Source organism: Rattus rattus, chromosome 9 (genome assembly GCF_011064425.1).
Source record: "Rattus rattus isolate New Zealand chromosome 9, Rrattus_CSIRO_v1, whole genome shotgun sequence".
NCBI lineage: Eukaryota > Metazoa > Chordata > Mammalia > Rodentia > Muridae > Rattus > Rattus rattus.
In genome coordinates, this window is record NC_046162.1 from 48,091,213 (window position 1) to 48,112,305 (window position 21,093).

Consider the following 21,093-nt stretch of genomic DNA (forward strand, 5'->3'; position numbering starts at 1 on the left):
AGCCCCTTCCTGGCAGCTGCTGTCACTTGTTGTGAGCTGACCTGTGTGGAACTGAGCCCCGGAGGCACAGAGGGCACAGCGGCACAAGGTTTATCCTCTGTGTCCCCAGCACTGTGCTGTTGCTGAACCCGGTAGAGGTACAGGCTGAGTTCCTTGCTGTGGCAGACAAGCTGAGCGCACCGGGACAGTCACCCCATGGCGCCTACACCACCCTGCTCCTGCATGCCTTCCAGGCCACCTTTGGGACCCACTGTGACCTTCCTAAACTGCACCGCAAACTTCAGGTAAAGACCAGGGAGCCTAGGTCTATGAAGAAGCATTTTGCTATGGAGATACGCGGGCCTCCGTAACCACAAGTGTCACTGCTAGGCTGTGGCTGCAGGGCTGGCCCTGGTTCACTGCTGTTCCCTGGCCAGAATCTGACCATGAACTGCTGGGCTGGGCGTTGGTGCCCATTGTCCCAGAAGAAGGCACCATGCCATGGGAATGGGGATGGGATTTGGACAAAGGTCTTGTTTCTTTGCCTGGCTCTGTGATCAGTTGGCTGCGTCATGTGAATAACTCTTTACTGTTCTTCATGCATCGAGGGGTGTGAAACCCCTCCCTCTCTGTAGTACTCTCTCTGGGCTTTTTTTTTTTTTTTTTCTTTTTTTTTTTTTTTAAATGAAGGGCAGAGAGGTAAGGGAGTCTCAGGTCCTCATCTACCCAAGGGTCAGAGGGATGAGGAAGCTGGGAGCCCTTGGTCTGGTACTACAAACTGGGAGAGGCAGGTGGCCTGGCTATGGACCAGGAACATACCTTGTCTCCTCCTGGACTTTTAGTCCAAGACGCTAGAAGAGCTCGAGGACATCTTCACTGAGACTACAGAAGCCCAGGAGCTGGCATCTGGCATTGGGGATGTAGCAGAGGCCCGTCAGTGGCTCCGGACCAAGCTGCAGGCAGTGGGAGAAAAAGCCGGCTTCCCCGGGATCTTAGGTAAGGCCTGAGGGAGAACAACTATTCTGGCATGCAGTGTGCACGCACCAGCCAGCCTGGCAGCTCTCTCCCACAGAGCCTTCCAGTGGCCAGGTTCTTCAGCGTCTGTGTGCTCCCTGAGTCTCAGGCAGAGTTCCTGTGGGCAGATACAAGGCTGCCTTCATGTTAGCTGGAGAGAAAGAAGCTCTCTGGGGGAATGGAGCTGCCCTCATTACTCTGGTACACGATCCTGGACCCACTTACACCATGGTCTCATCTTGCTCCAAAAGAAGTTAGAGATGCCCCCTGACACTCTCGTGACCACAGTCAGGTAGCATAACTTCTGACCACCAGTTGGCAGCTTCAGGTACTGTTCCTCATCCAACCTAAGGAGCCTGGCACGGTAGCACACGCCTGTAATCTCAGCATTCAGGACGCTAAGGCAGGAAGTTTATGGGTTTGAGGCCAGCTCTATGGTGAGACCTTGTCTCAAAACAAACATGCAAGCCAAAAGGTGGTGGCAAGCACCTTTAATCCCAGCACTTGGGAGGCAGAGACAGATGGATCTCCTAGCTCAAGGCCAGCTTGGTCTACAGAGCAAGTTCTAGGACAATCAGGGCTACAAAGAGAAAACACTGACTCGAAACACCAAATGAAACAAAACCAACCAAACAAAACTATGCAAGCTTTTACGACTTTTATGAGTGTTTCTATTTCTACCCTTTTCCCAATTGTCAGTAAAATGAGGACTTAGAGGCTGTGACCTGGCCATGTCCACAGAACTAGCACAGGGCCCGCCGTCTTTGTGGTACTTTAAAGAAAGGCTGAGAGTCAGGTATCCCAGCCCATCCAGTTCTGCAGCTCCTACCTGTACTGCTTCAACTCTGGCCTCTTCTGTAAGGCCAGAAGACTGGGCTGGCCATTCTGCAAGGCCCCTTCCCAGTCCCTTCCTCCTGTCCTCCCTGCTCTTACAGACACTGCAAGCCCTGGGAAACTCCACACAATCCCCATCCCTGTCGCCAGATGCTACACCTACAGCTGGAACCAGGACAGCTTTGGTAAGGGGCAGCTAGCTGGTCCCAGTCTGGTCCTACATCAGTGAATTCTTTGCATCCCTGTGGGCTCTCCCACTACATTAGGCCATAAGCCTAGTGGGTGGGTGGGGCTTAGTGGGTGGGTGGGGCCTAGTGGGTGGGTGGGGCTAGTGGGTGGGTGGGAGCTAGTCGGGGGGGGGGCACTATAGCCCTGAAGCAAACACCTCCTACCCTTCCAGAGCAGGGGCTCAAAGGACACCAACCCAAACACTTCTTTTGTCTCCCATAGACATCCTACAGGAAGTCCTTCTCAAGGAGCAGGAGTTGCTGCAGCCAGGGATCCTGGGAGATGATGAAGAGGAGGAAGAGGAGGACTTGGAGATTGACAGGCATATTGCCGAGAGGGACTCCCTGCTCTCCACAGGCTCTCTGGTGTCTCACGACTCCGAACTGTTGCTTACCTCCTCTCAGGCCTCAGGACCAGTGCTGTCCCGCCAGGTGCTGACCACCTTTGTCTCAGGCCTCTCAGATGGCATGGACAGTGGCTACGTGGAGGACAGTGAGGAAAGCTCCTCAGAGTGGCCCAAGAAGCCGGGTGGCCAGCAGCGCCAGGGTCACCGCAGGCCTAGGCAGAAGTTCAACAGGTTCTATAAACTTTTAAAGAGCACCAGCCAGTTGGTCCTGCGGAGGGACTCTCGGAGTCTGGAATGCAGCCCAGACCCAACCCTGCCTCTGCGGCGGGCAGGGAGCCTCAGCAGCCCCTTGGACTTTCCGACCCAGCTCCCTTGCAGGGCTCAGCGCTCACGGTCCCTACCCCAGCCCAAGCTCAGCACCCAACTACCCAGCTGGCTTCTGGCACCTCCCTCACACCACCAGCGCCGCCGGCCCTTCCTCAGCGGGGATGAGGACCCCAAGGCTTCCACACTACGGGTTGTGGTCTTTGGCTCTGACCGGATCTCAGGGAAGGTGGCCCGGGCCTATAGCAAGCTCAGGTAAGGGTGGGGACAGGGTGTGTGGCTCTGCCTTGTGCATCAGGACTGTGGTGCTGATAGAATTTAGAACCCGCCCCGGAGTCCTGAAGTCACTCCGGATTCACCATTCGCCATCCCCTAACCAGGCGGCTGGAGAGCAGTCACCCGATCCTCACCCGGTTCTTCAAGCTTCAGTTCTTCTACGTGCCTGTGAAGAGAAGCCACGGAGCCAGCTCTAGTGCCTGCCCATCCTCTCTGAACCAGGCATCTCCACTCCTTCCAGACTCCTTGAAGCACCCCAGCCCTGCAGTATGTCCCAAACCTCAGGCCAAATGGGATGGGGAAGGGAAGAGGCAAGAGATGATTCTGGGTATTTGTTTTAAAAAAATCGTTCAGAGTGATCTCCTGTGTCTGGAGGCGCCTTCTGCCTGGCCCTCAATCCCAGGTCCCCAACCTGTCCTTGGGTATGACCTTCTGCCAAATGGCAAAGGCTGAATACCATCTTATTTCTCTAGAGGCATAGAGAAGCTCAACTTGGGGTTTCAGATGCAGCCCTGTGCTCTGTAGCTATGGTAGCCTGGCTTTCCGTGTAGCTGGGGATAATTCTTGTCCCTTACCCCCAGGACCTTGGCATGGCCCCATGGGAGGACAGTACCAATGACATCTCTCACTACCTCGGTATGCTTGACCCTTGGTATGAACGCAATGTGTTGGGCCTCATGCATCTGCCTCCTGAAGTCCTGTGTCAGGTAAGTGGACTCTGAGGTAGGGGTTGGAGCCCCCTGGCTGCTGGCATTTCCACCTCACTTCGGGGATTCTGGTTTTGGGGAATCCACGAAGGGCCAGGACTGGCTTAGAAAAGGAAGGGGCAGCATATGTGAGAAGCCAGATGAAGTCTGAACACAGGGTAATATGGCCGAGGGCTGGGGCCACTGTGGTAAAGGGGGGAGGGGGAGCAGATCCTCAGAAGGGTAAAAAGGACTTTAGGTGTCAGTTCCCTCTCATCTCTTGGCTTGTCTCCCAGGAGGCCTGTGTGAGGCAAGGTGGGGCACAAAGAATACACTGGGATCCCTGCCTAATACTGCGTCCAGATCCCCTCTCACTGTCTCTCTCTCTCTCTCTTGCTCTGTCTGCCTCCAAATTCTTCCCCCTGCCTCTCTGTGTGCCCTCACCTCCCTTCCTCTGGTGGCTTCCTTTACCCCACCACCTCTCCCACCCGGCTTGGCTGCCCCATCTACCACAGCAGTCCCTCAAGGCAGAATCTCGGCCCCTGGAGGGCTCGGCCACCCAGCTGCCCATCCTGGCCGATATGTTACTCTACTACTGCCGCTTTGCGGCCCGCCCCGTGTTGCTGCAGGTTTATCAGACAGAGGTGAGGTCTGTCGTCCTGTTTCTCCCTGACCCCCTGGTTAGCTATGGCCCGGTCCCAGCCTGTGGCCTGCTGGGCCTACAGCACTCCATCCTCGCCCCTGGAAGGCCCCGTGCTGATCCACGGGGTCCACGCTGATGTACACGCTCTACTTGTGTCCCTTCCAGCTGACCTTTGTCACCGGGGAGAAGACCACGGAAATCTTTATCCAGTCTCTGGAGCTGGGTCACTCTGCGACCACTCGTGCTATCAAGGCTTCAGGTGGGCACCAAGGGAACCCTTACGGAGATGAGCGGGAGGTGGGGTCAGAAAGAAGAGGGAGCAAGGGGAGGCACGGTCTTGTGGGGAGAGAGCAGGGCAAGGATTACAGGGAGGTAGATGTGGGGTGCAGAAGGAGTCCTGGCAATGGGGAGTTGGAGCCCGGAGGAGTCTAGGCCAGAGGGAGGGAGTATCCAGAGAGGCGGGAACACTGAGTGAAGAGCGCATCTGTGCATCTGTGTGGTGCAGGTCCTGGAAGCAAAAGGCTGGGCATTGGCGATGACCGGGAGGCCGTCCCTCTAACACTACAGATTATTTACAGCAAGGTAAGTGAAGTCGGTGCTGAGCCCCCTTCCCAGCCGGCGACTGCCGCTGAGTCCTCCTCACCGGAGCTTGGGCCCAGAGCTGACTCTAGCGTTCTCAGGCCCTCGAATAGACTCCCAGACTTCCTTTGGTGGCCCTTTAGCATCCGGACCCTTCCAAGGCGTCAGGCTCTGGGGCTCTGGGCTGAAGGGTGTGACTATGCTGCCTTCCAGGGAGCCATCAGTGGACGAAGCCGCTGGAGCAACCTGGAGAAGGTCTGCACCTCTGTTAACCTCAGCAAGGCCTGCCAGAAGCCGGAGGAACTAGGTAAGCGGGCTGGAGAGGATGGCTGGGAGGTGTGGCTGGGGGTGCCCGAGCCTGACCTGAGCTACCCTTGACCTCCAGATTCCAGCATGGAGGCACTGACGCTAACCCTGACAGAAGTGGTGAAGAGGCAGAACCCTAAATCCAAAAAGGGCTTTAACCAGGTAAGGGCTCACTTCTTTCGCCTTGCACCCATGGCCCTGGCAGGAGTGGGGCGTGGCTTGCTTGGGAAGGTGGCCTTGCATTGTGTGTAAGGGAGAGACAGAGAAAGGATTGCTGGGGAAGAGGAAGTACATGAGGTGGGGAATGTGAGGATGTATATATGTGGAAAGGTTGTGTGGCTGTGTGGTTGTGTGGTGGTCATTCAGAGTCACTAGGTCTGAGCCAGTGTGGGCACCACGCCAGAGAACCCTGGGGTCTCTGGGTTGGAGCGGGCAGTGCATTGATTCCTCGAGATTCAGTAAGAAGCTGCAGAGGAGACCTGACCTGATGTGATTCTCATGATTCCGCCTCTGACTTGATGGTTAGCTCTCAAGAGCTGCCAGCCAATCCTGTCCCAAACTCTCCCAGTTCCTGTGGGAAAAGAAGCACCCAGGGCTGACAGAGGTATGGCCAGGGCTCCAGGGCCTGAACTAGGGCTTCCCTTCCAGATCAGTACATCCTACATCAAAGTGGACAAGGTGCAGATCATCAGCTCCAGCAGCTGCCCCTTTGCTGTGTGTCTAGACCAGGATGAGAGGAAGATCCTGCAGAGTGTGGTCAGGTGAGAACGGGCCCAGCTCTGCTAAGCAAAGGCGATCGATCTCCGGGGAGGCGGGCGTGTCTTCTCTCTCATCTAAAGCCTGCGGAGCCCGTTCTTACACGGCCCTGTCCTATAGGTGTGAAGTGTCACCCTGCTACAAGCCAGAGAAGAGCAGCCTGCCACCCGAGGGGTCCCTCAGCCAACCAGCAGAGGCTGGGTCTGACCTGTGCTCCCTTCTCTGTCTTCCCATCATGACTTTCAGTGGTGCTCTGCCCTAGTGCACCTAGGTACGAGGCTGGACAGCAAAGTGCCCAGCTTCTCCTGGACCACTCTTCAGGGCAGCTGCTCTCTATGGAGAACCAAATTGCCCCCGGGCTGCATCAGGATCTCTCTGCAGGCCCTGCTATGGACCAGTCTGGTCAATGATATTTGAGCCTCAGAGAGCTGATGAGGAAACAGGCGTTGGAGAGAGAAGGGCCTGAGATGTCCAGTCTTACAGATGCCTCTGAGAAGAGGGAGAGGGATGGGTGAGAGGTCCCAAAGGAAGGTGTGAGGCTTGTCTGTGGTTTAGGCCTCCTTTCCAAGCCCTGGACTGAGACCCATCTTTGACTTGTCGCAGACTCAGGGTCCCTAACTAGAGGTCAGTTTCTCTAAGGCACAGGTAGGAGAAAGATGAGTGAGATTTCTTTCCTGGCCTCAAACATCATCTCTCTATCCTACCACTACCATCATGAGCGTACATGTACACACACAAAGAGACACACAGAGACACACAGACACACACATAGACACATATAGACACACAGATACAGACAAACACACAGACACACACAGATACACACACAGACGCAGACACATAGTCACGCACGTAGACACACACACAGACACACATGCACACACGCACACGCACACGCACACGCACACGCAGGCACAGACTTTCTCAAGTTCCCCGGATCCCTTGAAAAACAGCACTAATGTTTGGTACAAATTTCTCTCCTGAGCCCCTTTCTGGGTCTCAGATGCTGAGGGCACAGGACTGACTTGGTTCCTTTTTAACTAAATGACCAGAGGAAGTTAATGCATTTCCTCAGTCCTGAAGTGAAGGGGAAGTGGGTCCTCAAAGGGAGTGCCCCTGAACCTTGCCCAGTGCCTGGCTCTCAGCAGCTGCCCTGGAAAGACAGCGTCTTGCCCTCCATTGCTGGTGCCCTGCCTTTGGTCTTGAATATTCTCAAGGTAGACCTTGTTCGACCTTGCCCCACCTACGGGTGAGGCAGAACCCACCAGGGTTAAGCCGCAGTCAGGAAGGGCCGCCTAGGTACGGATCCTCCCCAACTTCCCTAGCAGATCAGTTCCAGTAAGCTCACTTCCTCCAGGGCTGGAGGCTGGCACACAGTATGTGAGCAATTTCCATCCCCACAAGCTCTCTGGACAAGGTCTCAGCGGAGCAGAGGACGAACTGCTGAATATCTAACGGTAGAGACAGGACACTCACGCATGGGACCCGATAGACCAAGAGCCTGGAGCTGAAACCTGCCAGACTGGACGGCTTAACAAGTTGACAAGATGTGGCTGGGACAACAAGGTGGTGGGCTGGCTCGGGCCCTGGGCTGACACGGCTGAGTAAGGAACCTTGGAAGCGTTACAAGCTGCACACAAAGTTCTTCCTGTCCTGTTCTGCACCAAAGACCCCAGATTATAGAAGCCCAAGGAGCCTGCAGCGTGCTCCCGACTTGAGACTGGACAGAGCCACTATGTTGTCATTCCCAGTCCCAGCTGCAGGTCTGCCAGGCTCTGGAGCGACGTCCAGCCGTGCATTTCCACATACTTCCACCCGCTGTGTGAACCCTACTGCATCATCAACATGGCATGGATCAACGGATGGGACTTTAATGTTATTATCGAATAAAGTTGATTTATTGTACACTTGGAGACCTATAGCTATGCTGGAGCATGTCCGTGAACTGTTCAGGGTTTACGTTTATCAACTCAGGGCTGGAGAGATGATTCAGCAGTGCTCGCTGCTCTTCCAGAGGACCCAGGTTCCGTTCTCTGTACCCTCAGAGGATGGCTCACAAATGCCTGTACTCTAGCTCGAATGCTTGTACCAATGCTCATTTCTGGCCTCTGAAGGCATTCACACACACACACACACACACACACACACACACGCATACACACACAAAATAAATTTTAGCTGAAGTAAGGAATTATTTAGTTTATTTGTAATTTTCTACTCTATAGAATATATATTTGTGCTAAATTTTCATTGACACTCCTCCATTTTGGCTTTATCATACACGCTGACTTCCAGAACAAAAAACTCTACACATCTCTACTGTTCCCTATATTACTTCACCTGTGAAACATAAGCCTCTGTATCCTGATGTCCCTGTGGGCCTGAGGATCCTGGCACTGACAAGAAATAAAGGACCTGGGCCCATCACACTAGGGAGAGCAAGGGAAGAGATAATAGCCATATACACCTGAGGACGCCGTTACACTTGGCACACAAAGGGGAAGAGGAGGTGTTGGACACTGGAGGACACCAGCTCCAGCATCCCAGAATAGCTGCCTTGGCTGGAGGGCAAAGGCTCTGAGAAGGTTGCAACTTGGCATCAGTAGGCTGCCATGCACGTCAAAAACTTGGTTGGCTAAAAGCTGAGCAGCCAGTCTTTCCCTCGAAGACACAGACGCTTCGGGCACATCTAGTCTAAGCTGGGCTTGGTGTGGTATGATCGCAAGCAGTGTACTGAGTCCAGGTCTTTCCCGTGGGTCTCTTGGGTGCCTTGGACCTGCGTGATGATGCAAGAGATGCTACATTGGCCACCTTACCACAGGGAGGCAGGTCTATTCTCAGGGGTGTTGTGGGGTGTCTGAGAGGAAGTGTGGGTGCTGTGAACTGAAAGCCAGCGCTGTGGTTAACTGTAGCCTGCTGAGTTAAGGGGGGGGCTTAAAGCTTTCCTGGAGGGGGGCACCCCAGGAAACAATGTCAGCTCCAAAAAAAAAGAAAAAAAAAAGCCACCTTTGTTCTTCTTAGGCAGCTGGGACCTGAAATCAAGTGGCCTACTGACTGTCCAGCTGTCCCTAAGAACCAAATGCTGACTCCATTGATGGCTAAGAGCTCCTGGGCAGGGATGCTCCCATCTCACCCACTTGCTAAAGCAGAGAGAAGGGGGTTCCATCCAAGTATCTTTACATACAGGAAACGACAAGTACTGGCTAGGTCTTTGTCAATGCAGCACAGAGGAGTCATTTGGAGGAGGGGACCTCAACTGGGGGCATTGTCTTCAGCAGATTGTCCTGCGGGCATGGCTGCAGTATTGTCTCATTAATGATTGATACAGGAGACCCATCCCGCTGTGGGCCTGTGGGCGGGTGGTGCCCCTGAGCAGGTGATCCTGCTCTGTTGCCACCACTGGCCGGGGACAATGGGTAGTGATCCAATGAGTAGCTTTCCTCTATGCTTCTCGCCTTGCCTCGCGTTGGTTGGAGTTAATACCCAGTGAGGGACTGTGACCTGGGAATCATATGGTAAACTCTTCGCGCCCACCAAGCCGGGTTTGGGCCAGTGTTTTACCACAGCAGCAGAGAAACCCTGTACATTGGAAGACATGAAGATCCTTGGGAAGAGGACTTCCTGTTTCTATGTGTCTGGGGGATGGGGTGGGGTAGATCTCCTCCCTCCTACCCCCACATTTCTGAACCTTTCCCTTCATCTAACGATCCCTTTACCTAACTCTTTCAGTAAAGTCCGAGTACTGAAAGCTGCCTCTCCAGGGACAAAGTGTCCTCCGCCTCCTGCCAGAGGCACAGGAAGTTGATGGTTCCATCCATCCATTAGAGATCTTCTGTGTTCTACTCGCAGGTACACCTGAGGCTCTGAACGTCCCCTGGAAAGGTAGTTGTGGCCACAGCTGCCCCGTGAACCCCTTTGAGGAACCTAAGAAGGTAGAAGTGGAAGGTTCATGACCTTAGTTGTGGCCTCTAGAGTAGGTCATCCCAGTGAATGCCGGCTGGGTTACAGCCGCCTCAACAACACCTACCAGTGCTTAGCTCTGTACTGGACAGGTGTTCTCGACCCTCGTGCTCCTGCTAGCTTACGTGTGCCTCTTCTGACCCTTCGAGGTTGGTACTGTTATACCCATTCTGCAGGTAGGAAAACTGAGACACACGGGCGTTGAAATAATGTACTTATGGTCCCTCGAGCCCAGATGGTGGCCTCCAAAAGTGCCATGCTTAACAAAGGTATGTGGCCATCTCAACACCTCACAAGTGGTGGGTAAACGGAGGCCCAGAAAAGCAAAGTTCATGATTGTATCTGAGGCTGGCTTTGTTGTGATGGAATTCAAGAGGACAGCTCCAGTCTCATGATGGAAGGGACACTCTGTTCACCCTCAGGAATGGTGGGAGCAGACTGGGGGAGGGGCCAAAGGAGGGGAAGCTTTGGTAGAGTATTTTTTCCTGCTCCACGCAAGTCTGGGCTACCTGAGCTGGGGGGAAGGTGGCTGGAAAAGAAGTCCAAGTGTAGCTTCAGGCCTCAGTAGGCACCTGTCTTCATATGTACATGCCAATACACAGACACACATATGCATAAGGATACGTATTAAAAGTTTATACATAATCCTGTTAGATGGCTTAGTGGATAAAGACACTTGCAGCTAAGCCTGATGACCTGAGTTCGATTCCCACATGATGGCGCAGAAGCTGGCTTAACCTAGTCCCCCTGATGCCTTTGGAAAGGGAGAAGACAGGGCATGGGCGGCCCAGGGCAGCCTACCCCATCCACCTACACCTCTAAGGGAAAGGGCCTAGATGGCCTGGGGGCAGAGGACTTCTCTGGGCAAAATAAGCTGGAACTAGGATCCTCTGGAGAGCTGAGAAGCTGGGGTAACCTTCACAGCCAATCTCTCCAACACCTCAGGGTGTAGATGAAAAAACTGAGGCCCAAAGAAAACAGGTTCCGCAGCCAGAGGTATGTTAGCAGGAATTTGTGCGTGCGTGAGTGCGTGCGTGCATGCATGCGTGCATGTATGTGTGTGTGTATACACTTGAACAGTCCCCTGAGAGTGCCTGTGTTGTCATGAACTGCCCGGGGACCCTCTGTACTGTTGCTGGGGAATTATTGTTCCCACTGGTAGGAGAAGCTGCTGGGAGACAGGGACAGGGGACGTAGGTGGGGCTAGACAGATGTTCTGTGTCTACGCCCTGTCTGGAGATGGGCGGGGCTGTCACAGGGGCAGGTGCGGGGGTGGAGTGGGGTTCTCATGACCGCCTCCTTCCCGGCCCTGTCCTCTGTGCAAAAGATGGCTATGGGGCTGTCTGCAGTCAGTCACCTAGCTGCCCGCTACTTGGTTACCACACCCACACCAGCTGCAGAAATGCAGCTGATAAGAGCAGTGGTGGCCACAAGAGCAGAGGACGACATGTGATTTCCGATTCAGTTAGGCCAAGGCTGATAAGCCGGACTGCCCGGGCCACCCGTGGAGGCTGCACTGGTTCGTGCTCTCCCTTATCATGCTCTCGGCTTATTTATTCCCCGCTTGTCACTCGTGCGCTTACTCTCCATTTGCTTTACTGAATGAGCCAATCCTCTTCTCGTGGTTGGGGTGACTAAAATCTGACGACTGCTACTATCCCAAAACTTCCTGAGCAGGCAGAGGGTGGGGGCAGGCGGGCAGGCAGACCAGTGAACACCAGTGAAGAGGAGCTAGAGAGAATTAACCCCGGGGGACATGGGAAATTCAGGAAAGAAAGTAATAGGAGGGAGGCAGAGCCAGAGAAGAAATGATGCTCATCCCTGAACTGCTTTTTCTAACGGCTTTTTTTAGAACCTAGTGAGGGCCTTACGAGGGAGTCAAACAAATAAAAACCAGTAACTCCATACTCCAAAAGCTGCAAGCGACAGAAGCCCACACAAAACAGGTTTGATTTTCGAAAGGTGGGGAAATTATTAGATCGCATAGATGAGCAGATTAGAAATAGATTAGGTAATAGGGTTTCAGGCACGGCTGGATCTAGGTGCTTCGAGTACAGCATCATTATCTATCTGGCTGCCACTCTCCAGAGCTGATTTACCAATGGGCTGCGACCATGGAATCTGTGACTTTTAAAAAGAGACCTAAAAGGTATTGTTGGAGATGTTCCTGTGTGATCGATTTCACGTCTGAGATAGAAAGGGAGGAGAGTAGGGAGGCAGAATGAGGAGGAGCTTCCTCTCAATGCCCCCAACTATCCTTCCCTAGACCGGACATTTGCCACCACTGACCACTGGTCCCTCCTTGACATTCCTGCCCCAGCTTTTCCTCTTGCCCCTCTCTTGTCACTTTGCCTTGTTTCCCATACTTCTTTGTCAAACAGGAGATGACCCAAGAAGAAGATTAGAAGGAGAGTCTCAAGGCCTAGATGGTTTTGGTTTGCCTGTTTAGAGACAGGCTAGCAAAATGTAGCCCAGGCTGGCCTTGAACTCACAGATATCCACCTGCCTCTGTCTCCTAAGCATGGGGGTCAAAGGCGTGGACCACCACACCTGGCAGCCTGCATGGTTAAGAACCTTCACTGGTTCGTGGAGAGGCTGCAGCGAGGGGGTGAGATTAAGGAAGCAGCCCAGGGCAAAGCCCACAGGCTGGGGGAGGCAGTGCTGTGCAGACTTGATGTGGTTTAAGATGCAAATGTGGGACGCCAGGTGCTGGGATGACACCAAGTTTCTGTTCCGAGGTGACAGACAGAGACACAGGTTTGGTTGGTGTGGAATAGTTTAGTCTGTACATGTCAGGTGGGAGGAGCTTAACAGACATCTGGCCCATGATGTCCAGTATAGGGTGAGGCATAGATGGGGTGTTTGGACTTTTGGAAAAGCCTAGGTTTCTGCTTCAGGACCTCATCAGCATGAGAGCGGACCCTTGTGGAAACATCCGTCCCTCTAGACAGGTCAGTTGCATTAGGTCAGAATAAGGAACCCTCTGGGGACAGTGAGTGACCACACCCACTTCTTTGAGGGAAAAAAAGCATCTGCAGGATATGCCTGGGAGGGGCTTTGTGGGCTGTGAGGAAGGGGAAGGAAGGGGAGGGACAGGACTGGCTGTGTGAGGAAGAACGTTTTCTGCAGATCTAGGGTAGACAGTCAGGATTACAAGGTCTCCTTGGCTCCTTTGGGACACCTGGTCCCTGGGGTTGCTGGCCTTCTGGACAGGAGCTCAGGAGCTCATCGACTGAAGGATCTGGACAGGTGGACAGCTGAGGTAGGTTCTGACTGGGATAGGGTATCTGGGGAGGGAGTTGGGAGAGAGCTGAACCCCTATGAGAGCCATAGGGGAGGCTGGTGGCTGGAGAGCCCTCAGAAACCCACGTCTCAGAAGGCTAATACTGATGTGACCAGTAAGAGCCCCTGCCAGCTCTTTCTGTTTAGCCTATTTTCAAATGAGGAGAGGACCCATGATCCTGTGAGGAGGCCTTGCTTGTTTCATCCCTCGAACTCCGTGCCTTCTATCAATAATAGGGCCAATGCCCGTGCTGTGCTGTGTGACACGATTCTCCCAGCAACTAGAGGCTGGCTCAGTAAGTGCTTTAATGACCACCTTGGGTCAGGAATAGGCCAGGGCTCAGCACAGGGAAGTAAATTGCAGCAGGTTGCAGACTAGATGGTCATGCAGGGAGACTCCCTCAGAGATTCCTTAATCTCTATCTATGCTGCTTCCGGGACATCATCTGTCCATCTCTCTTCTGGGTATTTAGTGAGTGTCATGGCTGTGGTGTGGTGCGTGTGTGCATGTACTCGCACTCACACAGAGAGACAGGGGTGGGGGGTGTATCTCTGCTCTTGATGTTGGCCTCCCGCTCCAGGGCTAAGACAGGGCCTTGGGTGTCTAGCACAGGTAATATAAGGCACTAGATTGCTAGCGAGCAGGGACTTGGGAACGGATCCAGGGGACGGTAAGGTGAGATCAGGATGAGGCTTCAGCGATTGGGAGGGCTTGTATGCAGAGGTGAGGCTAGCCCAGGAGCACTCCTGGAGGAGAGAGCCCAGTGTGCAAATCTCAGAGGCAGGCCAGTGGACATATAGTTGAGGATGAGGGAGCAGAGACCTAGGAACTTTGTGTGGCAAAAGGTGCAGAGTTGTGAAGGACTCCAGTGTGGGACTGTCCTTGTTTGTTGACCTCCGGACAGGTCTCACGTGTCACCTGGCATAGTCCTCTTGCCCATTCTACGTGACAGGTGCTGTAATGGTGTCTCCTTTAAAGGTGAGGAGGGCTGGGGGTGTTGCTCAGTGGCAGAGCACTTACTTAGCATGCAAAAAACCCACAGGCTTTGTAAGTAAGTAAGAGAGGGAAGGAGGGAAGGGAGGGAGGGAGGGAGGAGACAGGAAAAGAGAGAGAGAGAGAGAGAGAGAGAGAGAGAGACAGACAGACAGACAGACAGACAGACAGACAGACAGATACAGGCACAGTGGTATAAGCCATTCAGACTTAGATTAGCCTCAGTGGTAGGCTAGGCTAGACCCCAGACAGTGTGAACTAGGATGCAGGCCTTACCCCCTGCACAGGCCTGCTGCACCGCCCTCATGGTGTTTCCAAGGCATCTGACCATGATGCCTGAAAGGTGCACAAAGGCCAGGCTTCAGTTCCTGTGGTCCCTCAGCATCCACGATCCTCAGATTCTCTCAGACTCCCTGGGAACAATATTGTTGCCCTCACTGCTCTGTCCCATCCAGGTGCTTCCTTTCAGCCCAGGAGAGACACCCCAAGGAAGTAGGCCTGAGGCCCTTCACGGAGCCAGCAAGGAGGCAGGGTCTTTAGGAATCTTTAAAATTCTGACTGGCCCTGGGAGCTGAGGAGGGTCCTAGAAACTCAGAGCTCTGCCTCGTACTTCCACTTGCCCACAAATCACTTGCTATGGTTTAAAGATCTGCCCTATAGTCATATGCTGGTGTTTAATTTAAAGCAAAACAAAACAAACGTTCTATTGTTTGTTATGCGTGATCTGCCCCTGAACTCTGGCGGTGAGAACACTGGTGGGAGAGGCAGCTGGAAGGCTCCATGGAATTGTGAGAGGTGGTGAACGTGGGTGACAGAGGCTCAGCAGACTATTTCCATCTCTTCTGTCTCCCTGGGCGGGAGGGCATGACTTCAGGTCCTAGGGAAACAGAAAGGCTACCTGCCCGTTCTCTGCTGTTGCTCCAGGGTCTGGCTTTGCAGGCGGGGTTATATCAGGTGGTCCGTGCATACAGTGTTCTTCTGTGTGCACAGCTGGGCACAGGAGATGCAGTTGGAATGCATGGGGCTGTGAGGCCTAGTGAGGCCTAGTGAGGCCTAACTCTTCCCAGAGCTTCAGCACTGATCCCAGCCCAGCAGCTCCGAGCGTCCTCCAGCAAGGCTGCTGACAGGATCTGACAGGCTCACACAGTTCTACAAGGGCCCAGGATTCCCATTTGCTCTTCCCACCTGTTTCACCCTCAGGGCTGTGGCCTGCTCCAACCCTGCCCCAAGAGCTGTTCCTTGCTAATATTCTTGACTTAAGGGAAACTTAAGGGAAAGCTCCCTGGGTCCCTGGGTCCCTCCTCCCTTATTTCATTCCTTTGTTTATTTATTTAATTTTTGTCTCTAATCTCATGTTTCTGTCAAAAATAATGAAGGGTCTTCTGTTTAATTACTTTGTGTGTGTGTGTGTGTGTGTGTGTGTGTGTGTGTGTGTGTGTGTGTGTGTGTGTGTAACACCTGAATGGAGGTCAGTGAACAACTTACAGGAGTTGCTTCTCCCTTCCACCTGTGGGTCCCAAGGATCAAACTCAAGTCATCGGGCTTGGCTGCAAGCACCTTTACCCACAGAGTCATCTCACTGGTCCCCAGAATGGTGAAGGACCTTACAAGTTACAAGTTAGTCTGCCACTCGAGGGTGCTACAAAAAGCCATGAGATGAGGGAGGGGGAGAGGGAGAAAGAGAGAGGGGAAGGAAGGAAGGAGGAAGGAAGGAAGAAGGAAGGAAAGAAGAGGAAGAAACTCATTAAGAGAATAAATGTATTTCAGCACAGGAAACACTAAGGATATGATGGGGTTGATTCGCTTGATCTCATCACCTCATATCACACACATATAATGTCACTTTGTGACTGGTAAGTGTACATTATTGCAAACTGTCCATCGATGACTAAAGACTGTAAATGGAATACATCGAAACATAAACCAAGACTTCAACCCTCCTTAACTCTGGGACCTCGCGTTTTTCCTTTCTAACTTCACTTTATTGCACTTATCAAACAATACACGATTTAATTATTTAGTTTGTTGCCCATGCCCCCCACCCTCATTTCAAGTTTTATTGGCTGTACAGACAGTGTTCCGTGAGTGGATGGATCCATCTACCTATTTCATTTCAATAGAACATCCTTTCCCCTGCTAGTGGGATTGAGCCTAGGGCCTCAAACAAGCTAGGCAAGGGCTCTCCTACTGACCTGTATCCCCAGCCCACTTTACTTTTCCCTTTGAGACAAGGTCTCACCTTGAACTCATCCTGTAGCCCTGGCAAGCCTTGAACTTAGGGTCCTCCTGCTTAGGCTTCCGTGACAGTTTGTGCTATATCTGAGCCACTTGACCCAGCAAAGATTCCATTTCTGTGCTTGTTTATAGGATGGTTCTGGCACGTAAGGAGAGACGGTCAAGGGTGATTCAGTGTGTGAAACAGAGGATGGATGTTGTGGGGTACGAAAGGTCAGAGCCCACAATACCTGCCCTAGGTCACATCTGCTGGGATTCTCCCTAGCTATGTCTTGCTGTCTGTCCTGGGGCACTGCATCCCTTCAGTCACTGGGGGAACTAGGAGACAGCAGGACTGTAAGCAGAGCTCTGACATGTCCTTTGGCTGCTCAGTGTTTTGCACGTGCTTTGTGACATGACTGTAGCTAGACACTGCAACCTGAGTTGTCCGCGGTGGAGCCTGTGTCAGATCGGCCATCAGCGCCATTGGACACCACGTGAATGTGGCAAAGCACAGAGTCCTTCCCCAAACTGTGTCATCCTTCCCACTCTGTAGAGCTACGGTCGTTTTTGTCAGTGCTCTTGGCATCAGTGCGATCTGTTTTCTGAACCATTTGGTGTGCCAGCCATGCCCAGCAGACTTGCCTGTCTCTGAACTGTGTGGGGATGGTGACACTGTCTTGTTTTCCAAAAGCACCGGGCTTTTAAGTTTTTGGTAAAGGGAACTTCAATGTGGCCTAAGCAATGTGACATAATGTTAGAGTGCTGTACAAAAGAGAATTCCTGCCCTGGAGGAGTAGCACTCTAGTGGAGGCAACCCGATGGTTAACAAACACAGTGTAATAAATCAGGTGCTATGTGGTAATACTGAGTGACCATTGATTGCTGGCTGATGATGTACGCAGACTCCATGGGGGTCCTTGTGCCAGCCTGTCAGGCAGTGTGTGGCTACCTTAGCTTTCTTTTCTTAATTCCTCTCTTTCTTTCCTTCCTTCCACCTTCCTTTCTTCTCTCTCTCTCTCCCTTCCTTCCTTTCTTCTCTCTCTCTCTCTCTCTCTCTCCCTTCCTTCCTTTCTCCTCTCTCTCTCCCTCTCTCTCTCTCTCTCTCTCTCTCTCTGTCTCTCTCTCTCTCTCTCTCTCTCTCTCTCTCTCTCTCTCTCTCTCTCTCTCTCGTGTGTGTGTGTGTGTGTGTGTGTGTTTCTTTCTGTGTGAGAGAGAGAACAGTCTCTCTCTTTCTTTCTGGTAGGGTCTCACTGTGTAGACCAGGCTAGCCTTAAACTCAGGGCTCCACCTGCCTCTGCTCCATGCTGACGCTGATATTAGAGGCATACAGGACTTGCCCCATTTACTGCTGTTTTAAGTACTGAGACCTAAGTCACTGACACAGCTCTTGCGAGGCCATGCGTCCTCGTTAAGAACCAAGCATGTATCAAGCATGAGCCAACGGTCCTTGGTAGTGGTACTGCTCTGCCAAGGCCTCTGTATGGCGAATGTGACAGGTGGGAGGCACTGAGACCCCAGGGAGCACATGGCTTTCAATAGGAACAGTCCTACTTCGACGCCACCTGATTGTTGGCATGTGGAACCATGGGCCCAGTGTCCTCAGGTCTATCCAGTTCCTTATTTTAAGTAAAAGTTCAAATTTTGATGTATATGTTGTCTGGCTTTTCAGGGCTGGCTGCAGATGCATTTCTTTGCAAAAGCTGTGGGAAGTTTCTGGGGGAAGGAAATGGAATGGACCAGAGGGTAACTGAGAAAGATGCTTGCTTTTCGTGTTAGAGCCGTTTGTGCCTTCAGATTTTTGAAGACATGCAGGGATTTTATTGTAAAAAGGCAATTTTTTAAAAAGGTATTCGCTTATTTTTATTGGATATTTTATGTATTTACATTTCAAATGTTATCCCCTTTCCACCCTCTCCCATCCCCCTCCCCCATCCCCCTGCTTCTATGAAGATGCTCCCACTCCCACCTCACTGCCCTGTCCTTACACTACACTGGGAGAATGAGCCTTTACAGGACCAAGGGCTCTCCTACCATTGATGCCAGACAATGCCATCCTCTGCTACATATGTGACTGGAGTCATAGGTCCCTCCATATATACTCATTGGTTGGTGGTTTAGTCTCTGGGAGCTCTGGGGGTTGGTCTGGTTAGTTGAAATTGTTGTTCTTCCTATGGAGTTGCAAACCCTTCATCTCCTTCAGTCTTTTCTCTAACTCCTCCATTGGAGTCCCCGTGCTCAGTCCAATGGTTAGCTGCAACCATCTGTATCTGTATCAGTAGGGCTCTGGCAGAGCCTCTCAGGGGACACCCATATCTGGCTCCTGTCGGTATGCACTTCTTGGCATCAGCAATAATGACTGGGTTTGGTGGCTCCATATGGGATGGATCCCCAGGTGGGGCAGTCTCTGAATGACCTTTCCTTCAGTCCCTGCTCCATTCTTTGTCTCTGTATTTCCTCCTGTGATTATTTTGTTCCCCCTTCAAAGAAGGACTGAAGCATCCATAAAAAGTGATTTTTAACCATTAACTAAGAAAGGTTCCCCCATCACCACCACATGAGTCTATGAAGAAAGGGAGTTGATTAGGCACCATTGAGGTCAAGCTGCCGTGGAGAAACAGCCAATAGGATGTGAACAGATGGGCAAGAAAGTGCCACCTTTTTGAGGATTGATCGGTTCATGTGGCTATGGAGACCAAGGAGTCCCTCGACAAGCCAAAAACCAAGAAAATCTCATGTTGTAGTTACAGTCTGGCTCCAAAGACCCAGGGAGCAAGGAAGCTGGTGGTATGAGTTTTTATCGGAATGAGGTTTTGAAGACCAGGAGTATTGATGTCAAGAGCAGAGATGTTGGACTTCTAGGTCAGATAGCAAGAACAAATTCATACTACCTCTGGCATTTGGTTCTGTTTAGGCTATCAAGGGATTAGATGCTGCTCAGCCACATGAGTGAGGGCAGGTCTTCTTTACTGAGTCCATTGAGTAAAGGGCTAATCTCTTCCAGAAATACCCTGCTATGGTTTAGATCTTGAATGTCCCCCAGAGACTCATGCAATAAAGGTTTGGACCTCAGGGTGTGCTATTGGGAGATGGCAGAACCTGTAAGAGGTGGGGCCTAATGAGAAGGATTGAGTTCATTAGAGGCATGCTGAGAAGGGAAGTGTGGCACCCTGGATATCTCCTCTCTCCTCCTTCTCCCAGGTCTTGCTAGGTAGTTCAAGCTAACCTCAAACTAGTGCTCTCCCTACCGTAGCCTCCTAAGTGCTGGGACTGCAGGTATGCTCCACCAGACACTGTCACTTCCTCTTTATCTCTTGTTATCTGGATTGTGAAGTTAGTGGTTTTGCTTCAGCCATTATGTGCTGCCTCACCCAAAGCATCGGGGCAATGGTCATGGGCTGAAACTTCCCAAATTGCTAGATAAATTAGACCTTTCCTACTCATAAGTTAATATCCTCAGGTACTTTCTTAAAGTAAGAGAAGACTGACTCAGACCCACCCTCACAGACATACTCAGAAGCAATGTCTTATCAGCACCTGGATATCCCTTGGCCCAATCAGATTGACAAAAGTTAACCAACACAAATGGGCTGTGGGGGGTGAGGTCTGCAAGATATTTTTAGTGGCTAAGTGGTGGGGCAGTGGCTAAGTGGTGGGCTGGGAGTGTGTGAGGCTTGTTTGAAGAGTCTTGGGCAAATAGAGACAAACTGTGGTCATTAAAAAGTTATAGAGTGGGCAAGCAAGATGCCTCAGTGGGTAAATCACACTTACTGAGCAACTTTGATTTCTGGAACCCATGTGTGAAGAGATACTATGACCACAGCAACCCTTATAGAGAAATACATTTGATTGGGCCTGGCTTTCAGTTTCAGAGGTTTAGTCCATACTCATCATGGCAGTCAGATATGGAGCTGGAGGAGCTGAGAGTTCTACATCTTGACCTACAGGCAGCAAAAGGAAACTGTGTGTCTCACTGGGCTTATCTTGAGCACATATCACCGCAAAGTTCACCTCCACAGTGGCATACTTCCTTCAAAAAGGCTACACCTCCTAACAGTGCTATTCTTTATGGCACACAAATGAGTCTGGGGGGCGGGGGTCATGGCTATTCAAAACCATCATAATATGTAAAGGTGGAAGGAGAGACCTGATTTCCACAAAGTTGTCTTCTGACCTCCACATGAACTGTTACATGCATACATACATCCCACACAATAATAATAAAGAAAAATTACAAAGGGTAGACCAGTAGTCCTTAATGACAAGGCTGTATCTCATCCATCTATCTGTAAATCTTGGCTTTTCATTGACTTGTGACTTGTACCAGGACCTCCCACCCTCATCCCCATCACACAGGTACGATATATATTCATTGTCTACTGGGTATCACTGTTGCTCTGGTAGTGCTTAGTTCACATTCTAATCATTAGCAAAGAAGAAAGGAGGAAGAGGAGGAGGAGGAAGAGGAGAAATTGTGTAATAGGTCTTTGCTAACTTTATGGGTTCTTCTTTGTACCACCCTTTATTACCCACCCCCAACCACAGTTTCACCCCCTATCACTAGATAGTAGAGATAGAAGGATCTCCATAGTTTGATTTTACCAACGAAGATTGGAGAGACTGATGCTGGTATGAAAGCCTGCTAGCTCAGAGAAAGCACCCAACTGACCTT

General features: G+C 51.8%; 2 protein-coding genes across 2 annotated transcripts in view; both read left to right on the forward strand.

Annotated features, from left to right (window-relative positions):
• The window catches only part of Pik3r5 (phosphoinositide-3-kinase regulatory subunit 5), a 64,691-nt gene extending 57,969 nt beyond the window's left edge, over positions 1-6,722 (forward strand). Inside the window, exons 7-19 of the mRNA XM_032912530.1 lie at positions 110-284; positions 822-975; positions 1,929-2,012; positions 2,278-2,980; positions 3,106-3,268; positions 3,583-3,708; positions 4,203-4,331; positions 4,496-4,589; positions 4,836-4,912; positions 5,123-5,216; positions 5,295-5,377; positions 5,864-5,976; positions 6,092-6,722. Coding sequence (XP_032768421.1) covers positions 110-284; positions 822-975; positions 1,929-2,012; positions 2,278-2,980; positions 3,106-3,268; positions 3,583-3,708; positions 4,203-4,331; positions 4,496-4,589; positions 4,836-4,912; positions 5,123-5,216; positions 5,295-5,377; positions 5,864-5,976; positions 6,092-6,233 — 2,137 coding nt within the window. The 3' untranslated portion in view covers positions 6,234-6,722. The remainder of the gene's footprint in view (positions 1-109; positions 285-821; positions 976-1,928; positions 2,013-2,277; positions 2,981-3,105; positions 3,269-3,582; positions 3,709-4,202; positions 4,332-4,495; positions 4,590-4,835; positions 4,913-5,122; positions 5,217-5,294; positions 5,378-5,863; positions 5,977-6,091) is intronic.
• A 6,360-nt stretch (positions 6,723-13,082) lies between these two features.
• The window catches only part of Pik3r6 (phosphoinositide-3-kinase regulatory subunit 6), a 49,099-nt gene continuing 41,088 nt past the window's right edge, over positions 13,083-21,093 (forward strand). The window contains exon 1 of the mRNA XM_032914034.1: positions 13,083-13,193. The gene's annotated coding sequence lies outside the window, so the exon portion shown is untranslated. The remainder of the gene's footprint in view (positions 13,194-21,093) is intronic.